Source organism: Clarias gariepinus, chromosome 1, assembly GCF_024256425.1.
Source record: "Clarias gariepinus isolate MV-2021 ecotype Netherlands chromosome 1, CGAR_prim_01v2, whole genome shotgun sequence".
Classification (NCBI taxonomy): Eukaryota; Metazoa; Chordata; class Actinopteri; order Siluriformes; family Clariidae; genus Clarias; species Clarias gariepinus.
In genome coordinates, this window is record NC_071100.1 from 38789685 (window position 1) to 38814384 (window position 24700).

The 24700-nt window shown below is 38.3% G+C and overlaps 1 protein-coding gene across 2 annotated transcripts in view; it reads right to left on the bottom strand.

Annotated features, from left to right (window-relative positions):
- Window positions 1–329: 329 nt before the first annotated feature.
- Window positions 330–24700, bottom strand: part of LOC128519960 (macrophage mannose receptor 1-like) — a 35359-nt gene continuing 10988 nt past the window's right edge. Inside the window, exons 16-31 of one of the 2 annotated variants that reach the window (XM_053493966.1) lie at window positions 20173–20208; window positions 19899–20065; window positions 19714–19772; window positions 19514–19614; window positions 16344–16486; window positions 15301–15403; window positions 12524–12669; window positions 10771–10788; window positions 10557–10662; window positions 10225–10454; window positions 9947–10112; window positions 9622–9780; window positions 9281–9392; window positions 5626–5801; window positions 2610–2648; window positions 330–2403 (exon numbers count right to left, since the gene is read on the bottom strand). In XM_053493966.1, coding sequence (XP_053349941.1) covers window positions 2183–2403; window positions 2610–2648; window positions 5626–5801; window positions 9281–9392; window positions 9622–9780; window positions 9947–10112; window positions 10225–10454; window positions 10557–10662; window positions 10771–10788; window positions 12524–12669; window positions 15301–15403; window positions 16344–16486; window positions 19514–19614; window positions 19714–19772; window positions 19899–20065; window positions 20173–20208 — 1982 coding nt within the window. In that variant the 3' untranslated portion in view covers window positions 330–2182. Of the gene's footprint in view, window positions 2404–2609; window positions 2649–5625; window positions 5802–9275; window positions 9393–9621; window positions 9781–9946; window positions 10113–10224; window positions 10455–10556; window positions 10663–10770; window positions 10789–12523; window positions 12670–15300; window positions 15404–16343; window positions 16487–19513; window positions 19615–19713; window positions 19773–19898; window positions 20066–20172; window positions 20209–24700 lie in introns of both variants that reach the window. The other variant, XM_053493958.1, reaches the window with a different exon arrangement.

Below are 24700 nucleotides of genomic sequence, written 5' to 3' on the forward strand. Positions count from 1 at the left end.
CACAGCCAGTTTCCTAATTAAACAAGCTGTTTTTGTCGCTGTTTGTCTTGTATACGTTGTTCAAATGTGGAAAGTAGTGATAATTCCTTACATGCACAAACACTCACAGCATTGGTCAGCCAGTAAATGCAGAGAAGTGTTGCCACCTATCGGGAAGAGTAGGAGGAGCAACACAGGCGACATTGTTGGACCAATGTTGGGCCAACGGCAGTATCCACTGATATATATATATATATATATATATATATATATATATATATATATATATATATATATATATAGTTCATTCACTGTTATTTATGTACTAGATTGGTAACCAAACCTCATATGAGCTCCTAATGTAATGGCATCATTGAGAGAGCCTGCTGCACAAAGCTAAAGCAATATAATGTGCTATATAAAGGGGGGAGCGCATCTTTATCAACAATACAGGTGACTTGCTAAATCCTAGACATTTCTTGACATATGAAATTTATTTAGAAATACAGACAAAATGTCCCTTTTTTTTACGTCACCATGTTTTCTTGCTTGTCACTTCTGCTTGAGGGCTTATATATAACTTATAACTTACTTATAACTTATTATCCAATTATAACTTGATTGGACTTTTAAAATACTTACTGTAACTGTTATTTTTAAATATCCTTATTGGACCAGGATGGGCACAGATTTACTTTTCTGAAACTTACCATGCACAACTACAACCCCAATTCCAAAAACTTTGGGACAGTATGGAAAATGGCAATAAATCAACAAGATGTCATCTGTAAAGTACTAAATTGTACTATAAAGAACTATACTGTACTATATTGAAAACACAGCAACACAACACATTATTTGATAATTAATCATGTGAATTTAATTGTTTGTTTAAAAAGATGCACATAATATGGGCCATAAACCACTTCTGAATATGTGTGATCTTTGATCATTCAGACATCACTATCTTAAAAACCATCATACTGAAGAGGAGTGGATTTTGAAGATTAAACCAAAGAGACCCCAACAATGTCCCAACCACCATCACCACCACAACAGCAAGGACCATATTAACTGTGGCTATAAAATCGAGAGGTCTTTTATCTTCGTGTCGGTGCGCAAAAAGGACAAACACAAACAAATAGATAAAGCAAACGTGTATTATACAAAACTAAATAAAGTAAACGAAAAAGGTGCACCACAACCAAACAAAGATATAAACAATATTTGCAAACTTAAAAGGATTTTGTGTGCTCTCGTTTTTAATTGTTTTTTTTATATATTACAAAGTGTTTAAGCGAACCCGGCATGGATGCTCGGTCACATTAAAAAGAGTGTGGTAACGTTAATTGTAAGATGGCGGGCAAGTTATTCATGATGTGGAACGTGGGCGGACATTATGCAAATATGTTACGGAGTGACGTGGATTCGTAACAGAGAAAAATTTGATTTGCTATTGACTCGTTTAGGTAAATGTGAGCCGACTCTTTTTTTAATAGACAAAAACTTCATTTATCGTGCACTGTGAGCGTCGCAGATAGTGCAGATAGTTTATGTTCACATACAGTTACATGACACACTGCATGAGAGATAATATTTGAAAAAGCATAATAGGACCTCTTTAAGACCAACACCACCACCATCATCAAGACAAGACCATGGACCTTCACAATGACAAGATTATAAGCTTTTTAAATATAAATTTAAAAAAAGGGGGAAAAAATACATTTAAAGCCATCTCCTGTATGTTGTAGGTTTCAAGGCCGCATTTGTGATTCCACAAGACCTCAAAGAGTGTTGCTTTGGTTCTGGAATGTTAGTTTCAGGTCTATTACAGTATGTGCTATGGTTTGCATGAAATTTGCTGGAAAAACAAGCGTGATTCACAAAGGAACCACTCCTTTGTGAATCACGCTTGTTTTTCCAGCAAATTTCATGGATCTGGAACTGAAGAATTTGAAGGCTAGGTCAACAACCTTGAACACTTTGCCTTTTACCTGAGCCCTGTGTCAGCAGGATTTGATGGACTGCGTGTCTTGATACCTTACTATCTTGATCAACATTAACTTTTTTGGCAGTTTTTTAAAATTTTTTAAATTGACAATTTCAAAATATTTCAAAATATGCCAGTAGATTTTGCTCAATATTTATAAGAATAATATTATAAGAAAGTCATTTACAAAGCACATTCATGAAACTAACCCTAGTTATTAATTTCCATGTTGTCAACTAATGTTTTAGTATCTTTATTCTCTGGCGGGAGGTTTTCTGTAGTGTAATACATTGGGTTCTCAAATGACGGTACAGCTGCCTGGTGGCGGGTCCTTCTCTGGTAGACGTAAGCCAATGCAGCCAGCGCAGACAACACTGCAATCAACATGACCACAGCCACACCAGCAAGGCTCCTATATGTTACAGGCTTGTCTACCAAGAAATCAGAGTATGCAACACTGAGATATGAGATGAATGTTGACATAATATTAGATATTATTTGTAAACTTTATACCGTGAACACATTATATGTACATATAAATATTCATTAAAAATACAATTCCTTTTCTGGTTCACAAATCGTATCTATCACAAAATTAGAGTATTTATAAGAGGTATTAAATAGGCTGGGTTGTTACCTGTGGGACCAATCTTTGCAGAAGTGGTTGGCTTTGCAACTGCAATGAGATTAAAAAGGAAAAATGTATTTAGGACAATTTTGAATCAATACACTTTTTAATGCCTCCACAATCCTCTGTATAACTGAACCAAATGCGAATAGTCAATAGCATTTAAAATAGATAAAAATATTCCTTTAACCTGTGTTTCTACATCCCTAATTTTAATTTCAGATCCGTAGGGTGGCTTCCTTCTTTGTGGTATAAGAGGTTTCCTGCCAAGTACAAATATTTATGTCATTAGCCTATAAAAGGTTCCTGCCAGACTCAAGACCGACTGTGATGCCATGGGATGACCTTAAACACGCCTGTAATAAGTCTTACACAGACATGAGGTGAGGTCTTAAGGAAAAAGGGTGATTTTATTTGAAAAAGTAGGGAAGTGGTTCTGCATAAGCAGCAGCTCCTGCATGCTCCATCAACGACTCCTTTTCGAAGATTGGTCAACCACCCCCTCCCAGCTCTCGTTCAGTGGAGCCACAGACAGGAGTCCATCGTGACTAGGAACTAGGGACCGCAAAGACGCAGGGGCCTTTTCCTCTTCAGCTGCCTTTTCCTCTTCAGTCTACTGTTTGTCAGCATGGATCAGCATGTGAATTGAGGATAAACAATAACTAACTTTTCATCACTTAAAACGGAACACATGCATCACTGATTATATTTAAATTCAGCAGATGGAAGGTAGCCAATTTTAAAGGAGCTGAGTTTTTCGCAAAGCTTTTTACACAATGCGGGAATCACCATGTGATGAGAGAAGGCAGGCAACTGCATGGGGACCTAGTTTAGGAGGGGCCCCCAAAGCATAAACTAGTCAAAGCGTTTCACAGTAGTTGTGTGAAATAAAGATCCCGCAGGGGGACCTACAGTGGGGCAAAAAAGTATTTCGTCAGAGTTCTTCCACTTAAAAAGATGAGAGAGGCCTGTAATTTTCATCATAGGTATACCTCAACTATGAGAGACAAAATAAGAACAAATTCCAGAAAATCACATTGTAGGATTTTTAAAGAATTGATTTGCAAACCATGATGAAAAATAAGTATTTGGTCAATAACAAAATTTCATCTCAATACTTTGTTATATACCCTTTGTTGGCAATGACAGAGGTAAAACCTTTGCTATACTGTAAGTCTTCACAAGGTTTTCACACACTGTTGCTGGTATTTTAGCCCATTCCTTCATGCAGATCTTCTCTAGGGCAGTGATGTTTTAAGGCTGTTGATGGGCAACACGGACTTTTAACTCCCTCCAAAGATTTTCTATGGGGTTAAGATCTGGAGACTAGCTAGGCCACTCCAAGACCTTGAAATGCTTCTTAGGAAGCCACTCCTTTGTTGCCCAGGCGGTTTGTTTGGAATCATTGTCATGCTAAAAGACCCAGCTTCACAGTAGGTATGGTGTTCTTTGGATGCAATTCAGCATTCTTTCTCCTCCAAACACGACAAGTTGAGTTTTTACCAAAAAGTTCTATTTTGGTTTTATCGTACCATATGACATTCTCCCAATCTTCTTCTGGATTATCCAAATGCTCTCTAGCAAACTTTAGACAGGCCTGGACATGTACTGGATTAAGCAGAGGGGCCCCGTCTGGCACTGCAGGATTTAAGTCTCTGGTGGCGCAGTGTGTTACTGATAGTAGCCTTTGTTACTTTGGTCCCAGCTCTCTGCAGGTCATTCACTAGGTCCCCCCGTGTGGTTCTTGGATTTTTGCTCACAGTTCTTGTGATCATTTTGGCCCCACGGGGTGAGATCTTGCGTGGAGCTCCAGATCAAGGGAGATTATCAGTGGTTTTGTATGTCCTCCATTTTCTAATAATTACTCCCACAGGTGCTTTCTTCACACCAAGCTGCTTACCTATTGCAGATTCAGTCTTTCCAGCCTGGTGCAGGTCTTTTGTTTCTGGTGTCCTTTGACAGCTCTTTGATCTTGGCCTAGTGGAGTTTGGAGTGTGACTGTCTGAGGTTGTAGACAGGTGTCCTTTTATACTCATAACGAGTTCAAAAAGATGCCATTAATACAGGTAACGAATGGAGGACAAAGGAAGTTTTTCAACTGCAATGATGTGGGTAATTTTTCCATCAAATATAATGTCCCCACATCTATACGTATAGTTACCAACTGATTTTTACTCGCACCCAGACCAGAAATGTGTCTAATGAAAGCTCTCAATACTATTCTAGCCAGACAAAGCAATCCAAAGTCACTGGGTTATGCCAACTCCCCTATTCAGTCTATTGTAAATTATGAAGATTTTGTTATATTTCTCAGTGGCAACACTTATTAAAAACAAGGGGACAATACAAATAGAGTACCACAAACCAACGAATCTGACAATCCCAACTATGTTCTGTTGTGAGTTTGTGTGCATTCATAAAGCTTAATATAGAGTAATATTAATTTTTTTAGTATCATACTTCGTGTATGGAAGAATCATACTTAGTGGTGGTGATACTAGAATGGAGTGCTAAGCTATCATTAGCTTGGCAAGTAAATCATCAGTGTCAACAAGTATATTATATTCTGAACACTTTATGTTATAATAATAATAATAATAATCATTATTATTATTATTATTATTATTATTATTATTATTATTATTATATCTAATATAATAATAAGTCTTCCTCAGGGAACTGAGGACACAAGGCAGGGTAAACACTAAAGGAGGTGCAAACACATCACAGAAAACAAGGACAAACAGTTACAGAACTAATCATACAGTGCAGGGAATTTGGAAAGTCCGATCAACCTACACCACATATCTTTGGACTATGAGAGGAAACAGGAGCATTCAGAGGAAAAACCTGCCAAGAACATACAAACTCCACACACACAGACCCGAGATAAGATTTAAAACCCCCTTTGTTGGAGGTGTAGAGGAATAGTGGTAAACACAAGCTATTGTGCTGTGCTATAATAATAATTATTAGTCGTAGTAGTAGTAGTAGCATTGCTGTTGTTATTTTTTATCTAAATTACCCTTGGCTGTTTTGCAGATAAATGATGAATAACCATATATACAGTGTTGTTTTCCCCATTGTTTAGTTTTGGTGGAGATAAATGCACAGTCTTGGGTATAGCCATCATGCTCTGTAGATTCTTCCCAATTGGTATAATCCACTACACTTCTGTCCAGCCACAGCCAGTGCTCTGTGTGATTCAAACACAAACAGAAAACCAGTATAAACACACTTTACCATACTATACATTTTATATAAATGTTTCATTGAAAATCCTTTACACACCAGTTCCCTTTCAAAAGCTACATTCGATGCTGTGTGAAAACGATATAGGAACATCTTTTCATGTTGCCGGTTGTGAAGCATGGGTGTATGAAACACGCCAAATTTTGGCTTATATAACCTTGGTCAGGTGACGTCGTCTGATGAGACGCACCTGCAGGTAATAAATAGGAGTGAACCGAAAACATTCCTCAGATCTTTTTGTCTTCAGACCGCATTGTGTCGCGTGTGTTTACAAGCAAATTAAAAAAAGTGTTTAACTCACCGATAAAATGGCCGAGTTTAAAATGAGATGTGTCCATTCCTTTCGGATTCAGAGGGCGATCTCCACACTTTTTGTTTTAAGTGTTTGGGCGAAAAACACGCTCTCCTTGGGCTTCAAGGAGACTGTGAGCATTGTGATCTTCTCCCCATAAATGCTTCGCGCGCGCCTCACTTTCTTCAAAGAAGAACCACAAGCCGCGTTGCATTCCTGGGGGGCATCGCTCACAACTCGATCTGCCAGAGGTGCGCGAGACGGATTCCCCCCTTCTTGAAAAAGCCAACACTTCCCTTCAAGCCATGTAGACTCTTATCTACCCTGGTAGAAAAAGCTTTTCAGGCAGCAGGTCAGGCCAGCGCTTCACTGCACACCATGGCGGTCTTGCAGGCGTACCAGGCTGATCTGCTAAAAGACTTGAGCACGAGCGGCACTGTGGATGACAGAGCGTTTACAGAATTATGCCGGGCTACAGACTTGTCTCTTCGCGCGACCAAGCAGACGGCCCGTGCTATCGGCCGTTCTATGGCTTCCTTGGTATCCGCAGAGAGGCACCTGTGGCTAAACCTGACAGGCATCAAGGATAAGGATCGTGCATTCCTCGCCCCTATCTCGCCTTCCAGCCTGTTCAGCGACGCTGTTAATTCCGTCGCCACTAGGTTTCGGGAAGCGGTGCTATATGAACAGGCCTTCGGGAAATTTCTTTCATCCAGTCTCAAACAGGTCTGACTCTCGCCAGGCGAGAGGCGCAGAAGGAAAGCATTAGCAGCCGGGCACCCCCTCGTAAGGACTGGGGTACGGCTCGCCGCCATTTACAAGCCGCCTCAAAGAGATCGGACCACCACACTCTAAGAAGAAGTCCTAAAGCTCATGCTCCCAGGACCGTGGGGGTGGCCCTCCCCGGGGAGGGGCGCATAACATTCTTTTTAATAAGGTAGTGCCCTCCGCCACCATTATTGTTTTGGACAACACCAGTCTCCAACAGCACGTTAGTTCTTCGGTCATATCCTGCTGTGCTTTAGGATGCCGAACCTCTAACACCCCTCCGTATAGCTGAAGTGCTAAAACTTGTGCCCCTTTCGGAGAAACTGACCGCGTGGAAGCTACTGCCAGGCATATCTCCCTGAGTACTAAGGACTGTAGAGAAAGGCTACAGGATTCAGTTCGCACATCGCCCTCTGGGTTTCAACAGCGTGGTCTCCATTTCCGTTATACCGGAAAGGGCGCATCTGCTAACTCTCGAATTGCAGACGTTGCTGGAAAAAGGGGCCATAGAACATTTTCCCCTACCAGACATAGAGTTAGGCTGCTACAGTCGTTATTTCTTGGTTTCCAAGAAAAATGGGGGGCTGCGTCCAATTCTAGATCTTCGCTGGCTGAACCACTATCTCATGAAGTACAGATTTAAAATGCTGACTGTCAAAATCATTGTTTCACAAATCCAACCAAGGGATTGGTTTGTGACAATAGATCTGAAGGACGCATATTTTCACATAGAAATTTTGCCACAACAAAGGAAGTTCCTGAGGTTCGCTTTCAGGGGCAAAGCTTACCAGTATTGGGTCCTTCCATTTGGTCTAGCTCTATCACCCCGCACATATACAAAATGTATGGATGCAGTCCTGGCTCCCTTGCGACTCCAGGACATCCGTATTTTAAATTACATAGATGACTGGCTGATTCTGGCCCAGTCTCAGGAGCTAGCGCTTCGACATCGGGATGTCGTCCTAGCTTATCTCCATTCTTTAGGATTGAGACTCAATGCTTCAAAAAGCTTTCTCTTTCCAGTTTAGAGGACATCATACTTAGGTGTCACATGTGATTCGATTATTATGCGGGCACAGTTCCCCCCCGTATCGAATCCATTCTCAACACCCTGAAGAAGATCATGCTAGACCAGAGAGTGACTGTCCATCACTTTCAAAAAACTGTAGGCCTTATGGCAGCTGCATCCACGGTGATACCTTTGGGCCTCCTGCCCATGAGAGCGTTTCAGTTGTGGCTAAGAGCCAGGGGATTTCACTCAAGGGCCAATCCCCAAAGGCAAACAAGGGTTACGCGTCAAGGACTTCGTACCCTTTCCATGTGGTTCAGACCCCAGTTTATGACTTTGGGTCCCACTCTAGGTCCGTCTTGTCGACGCAAAATGTTAACGACAGATGCTTTCTTAACGGGCTGGGGTGTGGTCTTGAATGGCCATCCAGCCCAAGGGAGCAGTTGAGAGGCCACCATGTTCTAGTGCAGGTAGACAACACATCGGTAGTCTTGTACATAAATCGCCAGAGCGGACTGTGCTCGCGCCGCTTTAACAAGCTATCGCACCAGGTTTTGCTTTGGACACAGGACAAGTTCCTGTCCCTTAGGGCGATTTACATTCCGGGGCACATGAATGTGGGAGCAGATTTACTGTCCAGACAAGCTGTGACACATGGGGAATGGAGACTCCACCCCGAAGTAGTCAGTCAAATCTGGGAAAGATTCTATATTATATAGCAGAGGTGGACCTCTTTGCCCTTCCAAGAGACAGCACAATGTCTCCTTTACTACTGTCTGGTTCTTCCAGCTTCCCTGGGTCTGGACGCGATGGCCCATACGTGGACCAAATCACGCCTTTATGCATTTCCTCCGATAGCTTGGGGGTCCAGACACTTGCAGTGCAGCAGCGTTGGTATTCTCATTCCCATAGCGTTTTCACACAGCATTGAGTGTAGCTTTTGGAAGGGAACGTCTCGGGTTACTTTACTGTAACCCTGTTTCCTGAAAAAGCGGGAACAAGATGCTGCGCTCCAATGCTGCACTGCCTGCGTGACTGGACGTCCCTTCAAACTAAATGGATCTGAGGAATGTTTCCGGTTCACTCCTATTTATAACCTGCAGGTGCATCTCATCAGACGTCGTCACCTGACCGAGGTTATATAAGCCAAAATTTGGGGTGTTTGATACACACATGCTTCACAACCGACAAACACGAAAAGATGTTCCCATAATGTTTTCATGCAGCATCTCTTTTCCGATTTTTCTGGGAACAGGGTTACAGCAAAGATGTTTTATAAATCTGAATATGTGCATTTAAGTTCCTGCCACTAAATCTATTTAGATAAGCAGTAGTAGTGAACAAGTAGTATTACCTGCATGTGTCTTAAAAAGGCCTATTGAAAACTTTTCCTGATCATTACCAAGAAAACTGATGTAATTTTCTATAAACTTTGCCTCTTTTGTGTCTTCAATACTGACAAGATTGGCATCTGATGGGGAAAAAAGTGTGGTCAAAATTTAATGTACTGTAATCGTAAATAAATACATTACATTCCTAAACATATAGTATTTAAATACTACTATTATTAGATATAATAATAATAATAATAATAATATAAAAGATCATCATCATCATCATCCTCAAAACAATGATAACAATAATCATAATAATACTTATCATAATAAATATATACTAATAATACTTATCTTCTTTCTCACCTCTTGCCAAACAGAACTGGGAGGCTCTGCTCCATGATACAGATTCTTTCACAAATGCATAGCAGTGTCCTTTATAAGGGATCCATATCATCCTTGGTTCAACATCAGTTATGTCAGGACACACACCAGGGTACTGCATTGGTGGAGTTGGAGCAATTTCTGTCAGGATAATAAAGAGAATGTATTTCAATTATCAGTAGTGCATAACCATTTCCTGTATACTGTTTTGATGTGGTGAAATGTACAGAATATGAACAGAATATTAGACTGTACTAAATTAATATAATTCACTCGTGTTATGTTTGTTGTCTTAAATTTATCTCACCTGTTGATTTTTTACACAAACTGTAGGAGGTTTCATTACAGTAGGCAGTTATCCATTTTCCCTCCACATCCACATAAACACAGGGTTGGTTGCTCTTTGGTTCATTTTCACCCCAATTCTCCATATTCAGGTGCCAGTTATCAATCCAGAGAAAGTATCCATCTGTCTGCACGCAGAGAAATATTATATATTTTTTCCTTTCTTGATAATTGTAAACAACATTGACAGAAATGTCATATATCCTTTTCTCTTTAGTATTTATTTTTTTTATGCCTGACCTCTGCACTGTTAAGGCCAATCCATAAAGGTTGTCCAAGTTTTGCAGCCTGCAGTTCAATGTAAGATTGAGCAAGGACGTCCCGAATACTTGCCAGATGTGCACCCTCTAACTTACAATGCTGTTGTGCTTCACTCCAGGTCAAGTTTTTTTGCAAGATCATGTAAGAATCATTTCCAAGCTTGATGAAAGTTGTAGGTGTCTTTGTTGGAATTGGTTCAATAAAATGATCTGAATATCAACAAAAAATGTATTGATACAATTTGAATTTTTTAATTGTATGTCTACTATTAAAAAATACTTATTGCAAAATATGACAATATTGAAATTTACCAATAGCACGACTACAAATAAATCCACTAGTATCATTACAGTCTTTTGTTATCCACTTGCCCTGCTCAGGTCTATGCATGTTTCCCATTGCTATACAAGATGGTTCCTAAAATACATTTTAAAAATTGTGTAAGTAAGTAAGTACATACAGTAAGTAAGTTCAGCAAATAAGTAACTTAGAAACAAGTAAGAAACTAAGCAAGTACATAAATACCTCATTATCCCACAACCACTGTAATAAAAAAGAGAAACAGCATTGTTGTTAGGTACATACTGTACAAAGTAATGTTGTGAAGCAAAGATGGTTTCAAAAATGCATCAGTAATCTCAGTAGGTATGCCTTAAGAAGTTTAATTTAAAAAAAAAAAAACTGGTTGGTATCCTGGAGCATTTTAGTAAACCTGCAACAGTTGTTTTAAAGACTCTGACTGTTATATAACAACCTGACACCCTAAACATAAAAATTGTATTAGGAATATAAATTAAAGAGATGTAAACAAACTATTTACTTCATGCTGCGAAATACCTAAAGATACAATTAAAACTTTGGTTAGTTTGACCCTCTTTCGCCTTCAGAACTGCCTTAATTCTACGTGGCATTGATTCAACAAGGTGCTGAAAGCATTCTTTAGAAATGTTGGCCCATATTGATAGAATAGCATCTTGCAGTTGATGGAGATTTGTGGGATGCACATCCAGAGCACGAAGCTCCCGTTCCACCACATCCCAAAGATGCTCTATTGTGTTGAGATCTGGTGACTGTGGGGGTCATTTTAGTACAGTGAACTCATTGTCATGTTTAAGAAACCAATTTGAAATGATTTCAGCTTTGTGACATGGTGCATTATCCTGCTGGAAGTAGCCCTTAGAGGATGGGTACATGGTGGTCATAAAAGGATGGACATGGTCAGAAACAATGCTCAGGTTGCCCGTGGCATTTAAACGATGCCTAATTGGCAAATAGGGGACCTAAAGTTTGCCAAGAAAACATCCCCCACACCATTACACCACCACCAGCAGCCTGCACAGTGGTAACAAGGCATGATGGATCCATGTTCTCATTCTGTTTACGCCAAATTCTGACTCTACCATTTGAATGTCTCAACAGAAATCGAGACTCATCAGACCAGGCAGCATTTTCCCAGTCTTCAACTGTCCAATTTTGGTGAGCTTGTGCAAGTTGTAGCCTCTTTTTCCTATTTGTAGTGAAGATGAGTGGTACCTGGTGGGGTCTTCTGCCGTTGTAGCCCATCTGCCTCAAGGTTGTGCGTGTTGTGGCTTCACAGATTTTTTGCTGCATACCTCGGTTGTAACGAGTGGTTATTTCAGTCAGAGTTGCTCTTCTATCAGCTTGAATCAGTTGGCCCATTCTCCTCTGACCTCTAGCATCAACAAGGCATTTTCGCCCACACGACTGCCGCATACTGGATGTTTTTCCCTTTTCACACCATTCTTTGTAAACCCTAGAAATGGTTGTGCGTGAAAATCCCAGTAACTGAGCAGATTGTGAAATACTCAGACCGGCCTGTCTGGCACCAACCACCATGCCACTTTTTTTCCCATTCTGACATTCAGTTTGGAGTTTAGGAGATTGTCTTGACCAGGACCACACCCCTAAACGCATTGAAGCAACTGCCATGTGATTGATGGGATTAGATAATTGCATTAATGAGAAATTGAACAGGGGTTCTTAATAATCCTTTAGGTGAGTGTATAATAAAAAAAAATGCAAGAAAGTCTGTTTTTTTGGAAGCAAATTAAGAAAAAATGACTCAAGATGTTTGCAAAGTTCTGTAGATGTGAAATCTACACCCAACAACGCATTAATTATAGGTATTTAATTTAACTTAAACTGCACCCACAATTTTAAACCAACATTTTACATGTCAAAAGACAAACATACATAAATGAATTCAGCAAGGCAGTATAAGGATTTTGCTCTTTAAAAAAAGAAATTTTCATCTAACCTCAGATCTTGATGGTTCTCCTTTGGCCCAGCCTGTATAACTGACGACAGACCCATCTGTCCATTTATATCCTTTGTTTGCCAAGTTACTGAAGCCAATCCATAAATATGCATTGTTATCTCCATCCAGCATTAAAGTTAAAAAGGCTTTACACAAAAAAAGAATATAACAAAGATAAATAAAGATTTACTTCCCTCTGAATAAAAAAGCCAAGAATGCAAAACTTGACCCCATAAGCTTTAGCAGGTTGTTGTGAGCCTGCTATATTTTAAAGTTCAAAATGATAGGAAAGCATGCTGAGTTATTTAAGCAATATCACGAGAGGGAATGCTTTTGTGCTGAATATCAGCATAGCTGAAATATCCTAAAATATCCTGTGCAACATCACACCTTGAGTGTGATACTGCTTTTATGTAACAGTCCCACAAACACCATTTATTATAAACAGATTATGATTGGTTTGTTTATTTAACCAGTTATTTTTGCTCTGCCAACACATATCCTTTACAACATCAGCTACGTTTAATGTGGTTTAATCCCAAATTGTGGTAAATGGAAAGCTTGTGTGCCACTGAGGGTGTACAATCCCTGGCTTCATACACCAAGTAGAGTCCTTAATCAAAGGTTAAAGAGCACTTTGAGATTCAGCCATGTGTTAGAAGGTTTAGAGGCAATTCATAACAACTTATATTATATTATTACTAAGAAAAATTATTTGTTTAAGATGACATAACATTATCAAATGTGTTTTCTTGCTGAAAGTGCTTCCATGACTGGTTTTAAATGTGGGTTTTGTCAGGCAGCTGTTCTCTTCTCATTATGGCAGACAATGGACAGTCTTACAGTAGTGTGTGTTAGTGATGGGTCGTTCATGAATGTTCATTCTTTTTAAATAAATCTTTTCTGTGACTCATAAGCAGAACCACTAAATTCTGTTTCCTGTGTAATGCACTGCATAGCATCTATGAGAGTCAGGCGACAAAAGGATGAATGGTTCAGACCAAAAGACACAAAGGTAGAGGTACCTACACATTTCTGTTTCCTGTACTGTACATAAGCTACAGAGGTTTTTCAATGCTTTGCGCATGCACACCCAGTAGAGAACGAACGAATCACTCTCTTAGACTACTCATTCTAATTCCTTTTAAGTCACAGAAAAGATTTATTCAAAAAGAATGAACATTCATGAATGACCCATCACTAACACGCACACACACACACAAAGTAGGCCCCTTCATCAGGGGTTGGAGTGCATCTTGGAATTCACGCTTGTATTAGGAGCTAGTTAGTGCCCAAACACTATGACATCAGCAATAGGACATCATAATGTGCAAAGGGTCCTCTTGTTAGCTTTGTAGCCAAAAATGAAAGAGCACAGATGGTTCAGATGTGATTTGCAATGCCTTAGATTAATTATTAAATGGTCAAAGTTTTTTTTTTAGATTATATAATTTTATCAATGTTATGTTTTCTTGCTGACAATGATTATTGGATTACTGGTTTTGAATGTGCCAGCTCCGATTGCTCAGTCAAAATAATTGTAAAATACTTTATACAGTGGGTATTGAGAAGAATCACCCTCTTTAAAATTATTACATTTTATTGCTTTGCAGCCTGAAATGAATACAGCCACAGTTTTTGTTTTATCAATGGGAAAAAGGTTTACCTACCACTATAACAAAAGACATAATCAGCCGAAGTGGGCATATATTGCAAAGTCTAGATGTGCAAAGTTATAGAAACATATCCCAAGGGAGTAAAGGGTGTAATTTAAGCAAAAGGTGGTCAAATAAAATACTGACAAGGTGGTGATCCTTTACCCACTTAGTGATTTTGTTTTTATTTTTTTTCCTACTTTTTTTCTGACATGTTGGTGTTATAAATTGCAATGAGTAAATACAGCTAAATGAAACAAAAAAATGTGTGTCTTCATTTCAGGCAGCAAAGCAACAAAATGTCATTATTTAAATTATATAATTACAATGTTAATGTTTTTACTTAAAAATACATGTTTTCTCTCTGCTCAAAGCTTAGTCTGCTCTTTGCCTGCTGTGTGTGTGTCTGTGTGCGCGCGCTTCATTAGACACCGTGCCACACACAGACACCTCCTACTTTCTATCGCGATTCTTTTCAAAGGTAAAGTGCAGGTTAATTTGTTTTATTTTTACTTTACAGTAATACCATTAGTGTGTTTTTAAAAAATTACATTTGGTTTATGAGCATTTTGGAATACGAGCCGAACATATTATGTTCGTAATTTACTGTATATATGGCATTGGCAGATGTAAAGCATACATGTCTATGTTTTTTGCATTAGTCCATTTTTATTTAATTTTATTATTATCATAACAGCTCAAGGAGCAAAATGTTTGTGCACTTTCTAAAGATTAAAAAAAAAAAAAAATTATCCGATTCATTGATTAATTGAAAAAATAAATCTACAGATTAATCGATTATTAAAATAATCATTAGTTGCAACTCTAAAGTAAATAAAATACACTGTATTTACTAAAATGAAAAATTTAGCTCATATTTAAAAAATACACTTAGATATAATAGTGTGACATTAAATGTAAATCTTACAAGCAGTTGCAAAAAATTAATATTTTCAAACCATCTGGCATTAGTAGAAAGCAAATGTTTATTTATTCAGATAGCTGTGCAGTGTCCTGCTTTATCTCATCACTTGTCACAAGTTGACTGCCAACAGATCACATCAATTAAAGTAGAACAAACTAAGCATGGCAGATATTTTTATAAAAAAAATTAGGCCTGACCTTGCTGAATTTGTCTAGTAATAGAAGCTAGATCTCCTCCAAGACGTCTACAGTGTGATCTGGCTTCACGCCATGTTTTCAGCTCCAGTTCTATTTTATAACACTGTAAGAACACAGGCAGAGTTGTTGTGCACATACCTACAGTGTTGTGACACCCCCCCCCCCCCAATCTTTTAGCTAATTAACATTCAGTATGCATTATTGCTTATTAATTCATTTTTTTAAAACATACAAATACACTTTACATACTTTTGAATGTTTAAGTCTTTTGTTTGTGGAATGATTTGTGGAATGTAGAATAACAGTAAATAATAATAGGGGGGGAAATCACAGAAGTATAAAAAATGTATACATGTATAAATGTAAACAATAAAACAATAAAGAATCTAAAATATTTGATTTGTAATTGTGAACTTTAATACTGACCTGCATAAATAAGTACAGTATGTCTGTTTCACCAAAGCTAAAATCAATTTTTTAAACGATATGTAGTGAATAGCAATTTAAGGAAAGAAAAGTAAAAAAAAAAAAAATGTTGCAATATTTCAATAAGAAAGTGGGGTTGAGTTTTTAAGTTTTTTTGACATCAAGTTTTTAATATTGTCCCTTGATAGGCTCTAGTCTATCTATTTAATACTAACTCACAGTCTATGTTTTTCAACATGCTTTTAAATAAATTATTTTACTTAAATTATTAATTAAAATTTATTCTTAACTTTATCATTAAAATCATTACTTCAGATAAGGAGCATTTCTAATTACAGCACTGTTCTGTACTCAGACATTCTATTGTAGTTAAACTTAATTTCCCACATGTACCTCCCCCATGGCTCCTAGATGGAACATACTGTATGTCAATAGTTGTGTCTGAAGTCTCAATATGGGTACATAACTAAACTCTGAATATAGCACTTCATTTTTTGTTGGGTAGAGAAAAAAAATCCAATTGTTCATTTTATTTATCTGAGCTGTTTGTAGTCCAGTTAGTATCATCATAATTTGGTGTATTTAATAAAGATGTGCTATTGTAAATTCTCATTTACCTTTGACTCAAACTTCACCCAGTCAGGAGCGCAGCCTCCTTTGGACTGCTCAATGGGGGCAGCAGTGGAATTGACTTCCACAGCGCCACTTCGTTTGCAGATAAAATTCTTTCGATCACCACAATTTATACTCTCCCAGAACCCTTGAGAAAACACCTGTCTGTTATTCCGGTTGTACATGTTACCAATGAGCAAAACTAGCATAACACCAGACATAACACAAATATGATCATTACAACCAATATGACCAAACATGGAAACTTGCAGATTTAGTCTCCCTTGCTTATAACCTTTTCAGGTAGGCTTTCTACTTACTTTTGAAACAATGCTAGGGGGATTTGCTCATTCACCTTCAAAATCATTATGAAGCTCAGGTGCTTATGTCATGCAAAAGTGCATGGATGCAGTCATTGTTCCAGTTCATCTTATTAGTGGGGTTGAGGTCAGGACCATGTGCAAAATAGTGGACTATGTGAAATATTTACATTGAAAACCATATTACTGACTGCACTTTAAACAGACATATTACCTAGACCAAGTTTGGGCACTTTAGGCTACTGTACATTTAACTCGCAGGAAAAAGAGGCATATTTACTGACTAAATTTGCTAGAGGTAAAGACGGCATTTTATTCTGCTACTTTATTGGTCTGTCTCTTTATCTTTTTTCTTCTTCTTTGTCTTTCGGCTGTTTAAGGGGTCGCAACAGCAAATCATCTGCCTCCATCTAACTCGATCCTCTGCATCCTCTTCTCTCACACCAACTAACTTCATGTCCTCTCTGACTGCATCCATAAATCTTCTCTTTAGTCTTCCTCCAGACCTCCTGTCTGGCAGTTCCAACCTCAGCATCCATCTACCAATATGCTCACAATCTCTCCTCTGAACATGTCCAAACCACTTCAATCTGGCCTCTCTGACTTTGTGTCCAAAACATCTCACATGGGTTGTCCCTCTGATTGACTCATTCTTTATCTTTTCCACCCTTTTCATCTCCATAGAGACTGTCTAACTTCATCTGTCATCCTGTCCATCACCATAGTAAACAAGATGGGCTCAGAGCCGATCCTTGATGCAGACCCACCTACAGCACATCTTACCACTGTCTTACAGCTCTCACATACCATACAGTGGTGTGAAAAACTATTTGCCCCCTTCCTGATTTCTTATTCTTTTGCATGTTTGTCACACTTAAATGTTTCTGATCATCAAACACATTTAACTATTAGTCAAAGATAACACAAGTAAACACAAAATGCAGTTTTTAAATGATGGTTTTTATTATTTAGGGAGAAAAAAAATCCAAACTTACATGGCCCTGTGTGAAAAAGTAATTGCCCCCTGAACCTAATAACTGTTTGGGCCCCCCTTAGCAGCAATAACTGCAATCAAGTGTTTGCGATAACTTGCAACGAGTCTTTTACAGAGCTCTGGAGGAATTTTGGCCCACTCATCTTTGCAGAATTGTTGTAATTCAGCTTTATTTGAGAGTTTTCTAGCATGAACCGCCTTTTTAAGGTCATGCCACAACATCTCAATAGGATTCAGGTCAGGACTTTGACTGGGCCACTCCAAAGTCTTCATTTTGTTTTTCTTCAGCCATTCAGAGGTGGATTTGCTGGTGTGTTTTGGGTCATTGTCCTGCTGCAGCACCCAAGATCGCTTCAGCTTGAGTTGACGAACAGATGGCCGGACATTCTCCTTCAGGATTTTTTGGTAGACAGTAGAATTCATGGTTCCATCTATCACAGCAAGCCATCCAGGTCCTGAAGCAGCAAAACAACCCCAGACCATCACACTACCACCACCATATTTTACTGTTGGTATGGTGTTCTTTTTCTGAAATGCTGTGTTACTTTTACGCCAGATGTAACGGGACACGCACCTTCCAAAAAGTTCAACTTTTGTCTCGTCGGTCCACAAGGTATTTTCCCAAAAGTCTTGGCAATTATTGAGATGTTTTTTAGCAAAATTGAGACGAGCCTTGATGTTCTTTTTGCTTAAGTGGTTTGCGCCTTGGAAATCTGCCATGCAGGCCGTTTTTGCCCAGTCTCTTTCTTTTGGTGGAGTCGTGAACACTGACCTTAATTGAGGTAAGTGAGGCCTGCAGTTCTTTAGTTGTTGTCCTGGGGTCTTTTGTGGCCTCTCGGATGAGTTGTCTCTGCGCTCTTGGGGTAATTTTGGTCGGCTGGCCACTCCTGGGAAGGTTCACCACTGTTCCATGTTTTTGCCATTTGTGGATGATGGCTCTCACTGTGGTTCGCTGGAGTCCCAAGGCTTTGGAAATGGCTTTATAACCTTTACCAGCCTGATAGATCTCAATTACTTTTGTTCTCATTTTTTTCTGAATTTCTTTGGATCTTGGCATAATGTCTAGCTTTTGAGGTGCTTTTGGTCTACTTCTCTGTGTCAGGTAGCTCCTATTTAAGTGATTTTTTGATTGAAACAGGTGTGGCAGTAATCAGGCCTGGGGGTGACTACAGAAAATGAACTTTTAACTGTGATAAACCACAGTTAAGTTATTTTTTAACAAGGGGGGGCAATTACTTTTTCACACAGGGCCATGTAGATTTGGAGTTTTTTTTCTCCCTTAATAACATAATCTTCATTTAAAAACTGCATTTTGTGTTCAATTGTGTTATCTTTGACTAATAGTTAACGGTTTTTGATGAGCAGAAACATTTAAGTGTGACAAACATGCAAAAGAATAAGAAATCAGGAAGGGGGCAAATAGTTTTTCACACCACTGTACATACTGTAATAACATATTTCTCAGCCACTTCAGACTTCCTCAAATAATACTACAGCTCCTCTCTTGGCACCCTGTCATATGCTTTCTTTAACTCTACAAAGACACAATGCAACTCCCTATTACCTTCTCATTACTTTTTTTTTAGGTTTTTTTTTTTTTTTTACGTTTAGCTATTTTTGGCACTGCAGTTAGGTTCTGCTGTGGCTATGTTAAGCTATTTCCTTGGAGATCTCTCCACAGAGCAGTTGCAATATGGAAGTCCCATGTGAGCAAAACATATCTGACGCACTTTTGCCTGCATGATGAACATAACACAACCTTAGTTTCACTAAAAGGAGAATGTTTTGTATTTTTCAGAATGACGTTTGATGTTCCAATACTTTTTAAATTTTATTTATAATTTTTAGATGACTGTCTTACCCTGATTAAAAGTCATCGTTACACAACGGTCCTCATCATTCAGAAAAGCAGGCTGGTTTTTTTGCCATGCCTCAAATACAACTGGAGATCCATCCATCCACCTTGTAATGCATATATATATAGTACTGTATACATTGAATAATTTATCTTTAGTTTTAGAAATATATTTCATGTGCTTAATGGTCAGTAAATTTACTTACGATAAAGACTGATCCAGATCAATAATCATGCCAATATAAAAAGCATTATGTCCTGTATCCTAAAAATAAAAAAATAAAAAAATATTGAATAACATTAAATAAAGACATAAAAATCATTAACCAAAAACTCATTAACCAAAAACAAATGTTGAAAACATATTCCAGCTCTATATTAGCCATATTACCTGATGCCACAAGAATAATCTTTCTTCCTCATCATTAATGGTCACAAGATCACCATGTTTTTGCTTACAGAACATTCTGGCTTCTTCCATAGAGACATAACTATGTTTAGAGATATAATACTGATTGTCATCGAATATAATCCAGCCATCGTCTGTTTTATTATATGCTACAAATGTAGGGAGAAAATAGAATTGTTTAGCGAAATCTTTTCAGTAATCAGTGGTGATAAAAGATAAAGTGGAAAGTATTTTGCAGATTTTATAGAAGATTTACTTTTGGTTGTAATTTCCACTTCATTTGGTGTATCTCCTAGAAAAATACAAAAAGAACATATCTCTACTGTACATAAACTCTGATTTTTATAATCTAATCATTATGAAAAACCAAAGCATCATATAGATATACACTATAGATGATTATTACTACCTTCTTTAATAAAAAATAGCAAGCTTAGCTAGCATGTTAGCTGCTTTTTTAGCATAACATTAATACATACTGACAAAACTTCCCTGCAGTAACAGAAACACAATAGCACAATTTTGGCTAAATCAAACCGCTACATTATCACAGACATCCATGTGGCCTTGCCGTGCTAAAACTTGTCCAGAAGAAATTTCCTAATTTGAATACAGTACTAAGTTCCTTAAACTGTATAACATGGACTGCTTTGTACACATCAGTCTTTTATTAAATACATCTTTTCTGTTTACAATTCCAGCAGAAATGGTTAATGTATAGCATACCAAGTTAAATCAATATATACTGTCAGCATTATGAGTCTGTCACTTAAAATCTATTTAAATAAAAGAAAGGTTTTGTGTGTGCATTGGTCAAAACTCACTCTTTGATATTTTTATTTTTCCTATGTTGGAGGACCTGAAACCAGCTTCAGAAAATTTCTGTCTATATGTCTATCTGTATGTATGTATGTTATATGTCCAGCCAGATTCTGTCACAGCATCATGCAAAACTGGATGGATAGAATTTATTGAAACTTTGGCTTAAGTACTTGCCTGAAGTATTTGTCTAAAGGTAAACCTGCCCTGTAAGTGGAATCAGAATCTTAAGCAAACCTACATGCAGCCAAAATTCCAAAGAAACAGAAACAAAAGCGTGAAACATCATGGCTTACTTCAAAAAAGGGAAAGTAGACTATAAAAACTGAATCCTTAAAGATGGATAAACTGATCAATGTTTATTCTTTAGTCTGTATATTTATATAAGTATATGAAGTATATAAAGATTTCAGTTTGTTATCATATGTACAGTACACTGTACATAAGTTTATTCATATAGAAATGGGTTTGTATTGTTAAAACACTTTTAAACCAAATAGAAAATAAAACAAATTAACCTGCACTTTCCTTAAAAAAAAAAAAAAAGTAAAAATATATCCTGACAGATAAGTGTTTCCCTTTGTCCGCGCAGGCACTGTGTGTGTGTGTGTGTGTGTGTGTGTGTGTGTGTGTGTGCGTGCGTGCGTGCGTGCGTGTGAAGCTAAAGTAAGGAGCCGCTCCCCTCTCCCCTTCTCGTCTTACACAGTTACCCTTTCTCAACTCTTTTCACACACACGAACGCACACAACGGAAACACTGTACATCAGAAAAATAAACAAAAAATCTCTCTAATGACACTTGATTCAGCGACACACTAACAGAATCACTGCTGTAAAGTAAAAATAAAAGAAATGTACCTGCACTTTACCTTTGAAAAAAATCGCGGCAGAGTAGTGTTTCTGTGTAGAGCAGAGAGAAATGTTGTGTGTATGTGTGTGTGTGTCTTTGTGTCTGTGAAGGCGAAAGTAGTGGGTCTTTTTGAGTGTGTGTGTGGCAAAGTGTCCAATGACGCGTGCGCACACAGACACAGAGAACAGGTAGATACAGAGAGAAAAAATGGATGTTTAACCTCTAAGACTAGCTTTTGCTTTACACGCACGCTGTACACATATGCATACAGACACAAAATAAAATATGTTTTACACACACACATGGTCACAGTGTTATAGTAAACAGTATGCTTACAGTACTATGCACGTGCGCGTGCACGGATGTTGATTATACCAGTAAGAGATGCACACTAAGACCCAGCAGAGGAGACGATTACCCACAATTCCGCAGCGCAAGAGAGAGAAAAACCGTTATCTCAGTTGTGATCACGTGACGCTCGGCGTCAAAACAAGAAGCACATGCGTGATACATGATACTCTTTACTCGTAAACCGAGACTTTGTTTTCCAAGTCAAAATTTCTTAAAAATCTTTGCTCGTCTTGTAGAACCCCGCGCAAACCGCGTTACTCGCAATCCGAGGTTTCACTGTCCTGTATATTTTTATAGTCATTATTTATTTACATAAATGCGGACAATCTGGATGAAATGACTAGCAGCATGGGTACTATTTTTACCAGAACATTAGACACTGTTGCTCCCATCAGATTAAAAAAAGTTAGAGATAAAACACTTGCTCCTTGGTACAATAGTCATACTCGCGCCCTAAAGGGAGCAACCCGTAACCTTGAGCGAAAATGGAGTAAAACAAAATTAGAAGTTTTTCGAATTGCGTTTAAAGACAGTATGTGCAGCTATAGACGGGCTCTAAAAACTGCTAGGACCGAGCATCTTAGCCAACTGATAGCAAGAAATCAAAACAATCCCAAGTTCTTATTTAGTACAGTAGCCTGCCTAACAAAACCTAAGATGCCTGCAGAGAGTACTCCACAACATTTTAGTAGTGAAGATTTTATGGACTTCTTTAAGGAAAAAATCGATAGCATAAGGAAGAAAATAACGGAAGTTCAACCTCTAATAGCATCTCATGATCTAGTTCAGCCTAAAGTTTCAAATTTAGTTTTTCAGTGCTTTACAGGTGTAGGACAGGAAGAGCTTTATAAACTTATCACCTCAGCTAATTCGGCAACGTGCCTCTTAGACCCAATCCCAACCAGATTTTTGAAAGAAGTGATGCATACGGTTGGAGAGCCACTTTTAAACATTATTAATTCTTCATTATATCTAGGTCACGTCCCTAAACCTTTCAAGTTGGCAGTTATTAAGCCGCTCCTTAAAAAATCTAATTTGGACGCAAATGAAATAACAAATTATAGACCGATTTCAAACCTCCCCTTTATATCAAAAATATTAGAAAAAGTAGTATCAGCTCAAATATGCACATTTTTGCAGGAAAACAACATCCTTGAAGAATTTCAGTCAGGTTTCAGGCCCCATCATAGTACAGAAACTGCACTAGTTAAGATTGCAAACGACTTGTTTTTAGCTCCGGACCAAGGCTGCACCTCAATTCTAGTCTTGCTTGATCTTAGTGCTGCATTCAACACTATAGATCATAACATTCTCATAGATCACTTACAAAATCACATAGGTATTCAGGGACAGGCATTGTCCCTGAATACCTAGAACATACTTGTCTAATCGATACCATTTTGTAGACCTAAATGGAGAACTGCCTGGTGTAATGCCAGTGAAATATGGGGTCCCACAAGGGTCAGTTTTAGGACCTCTGCTGTTCTCAATATACATGCTTCCCCTGGGTAACATCATTAGAAGACATGGGATTAGTTTCCATTGTTATGCTGATGATACCCAATTATATATCTCAACAAAACCAGACGAAATACCTAAATTGTCTAGATTAACCGAGTGTGTCCAGGACATAAAAGATTGGATGACCAATAACTTCCTTTTACTAAACTCAGACAAGACAGAGATATTACTCATCGGCCCAAAAACCCGCACACAACAGCTTTCACAATTCAGCCTGCGTTTAGAAGGATGTACTGTTATTACTAGCTCAACAGTAAAAGACCTGGGCGTAATATTAGACAGTAACTTGTCCTTTGAAAATCATATTTCCAATATCACAAAAACAGCCTTTTTCCATCTTAGAAATATCGCCAAACTTAGGAGTATCCTATCCGTATCTGATGCAGAAAAGCTAGTTCATGCATTCATGACCTCCAGACTGGACTATTGTAATGCATTACTAGGTGGTTGTCCTGCATCCTCAATAAACAAGCTTCAGTTAGGGTCTGCCAGGGTTCTCACCAGATCCAGAAAATATGATCATATAACCCCAATATTATCGTCCCTGCACTGGCTACCTGTTCAGTTTGGAATTAATTACAAAATAGTATTACTTACATACAAGGCTTTAAATGGTTTAGCTCCCACATACCTTACCAGTCTTCTAAAACGCTATAATCCGCCACGCTCCTTAAGATCACAAAACTCTGGACTTCTGGTAGTTCCCAGAATTTCAAAATCTACAAAAGGGGGTAGGGCTTTTTCATATTTAGCTCCAAAACTTTGGAATAGCCTTCCAGACAGTGTTCGGGGCTTAGACACAATTTCCCAGTTTAAAAGTAGACTCCTTTTTTTAATCTGGCATACGCGTAACTCATCCCATAATTTCATACTCCAGTACACCTATCCTGAATGGCAACTACGCTAATTCTCTCCATCTTTTCTGTATTTCTCTACCCATCCCGAGGCATCTGGAGATTGTGCCAGCTTTAGTAGATAAAGGCCAACCCTGCGAGGTTTCTAAGGCATCTTGAGAAGGACCTGCTCCAGCTAGATTCTGCTTTATGATGGCTGGAGCTACCATTCTGCTCCTGTGCTTCCAGTGATCCAGACGCCATCTGCCCTCTGCACCTACTGCTGAACTGAATCTACACAACTTCTGTTATATTGAACTTTCACCTGCACAACACACATGATGTTATTTCTATCTGTTATCACCCAGATGAGGATGGGTTCCCTGTTGAGTCTGGTTCCTCTCAAGGTTT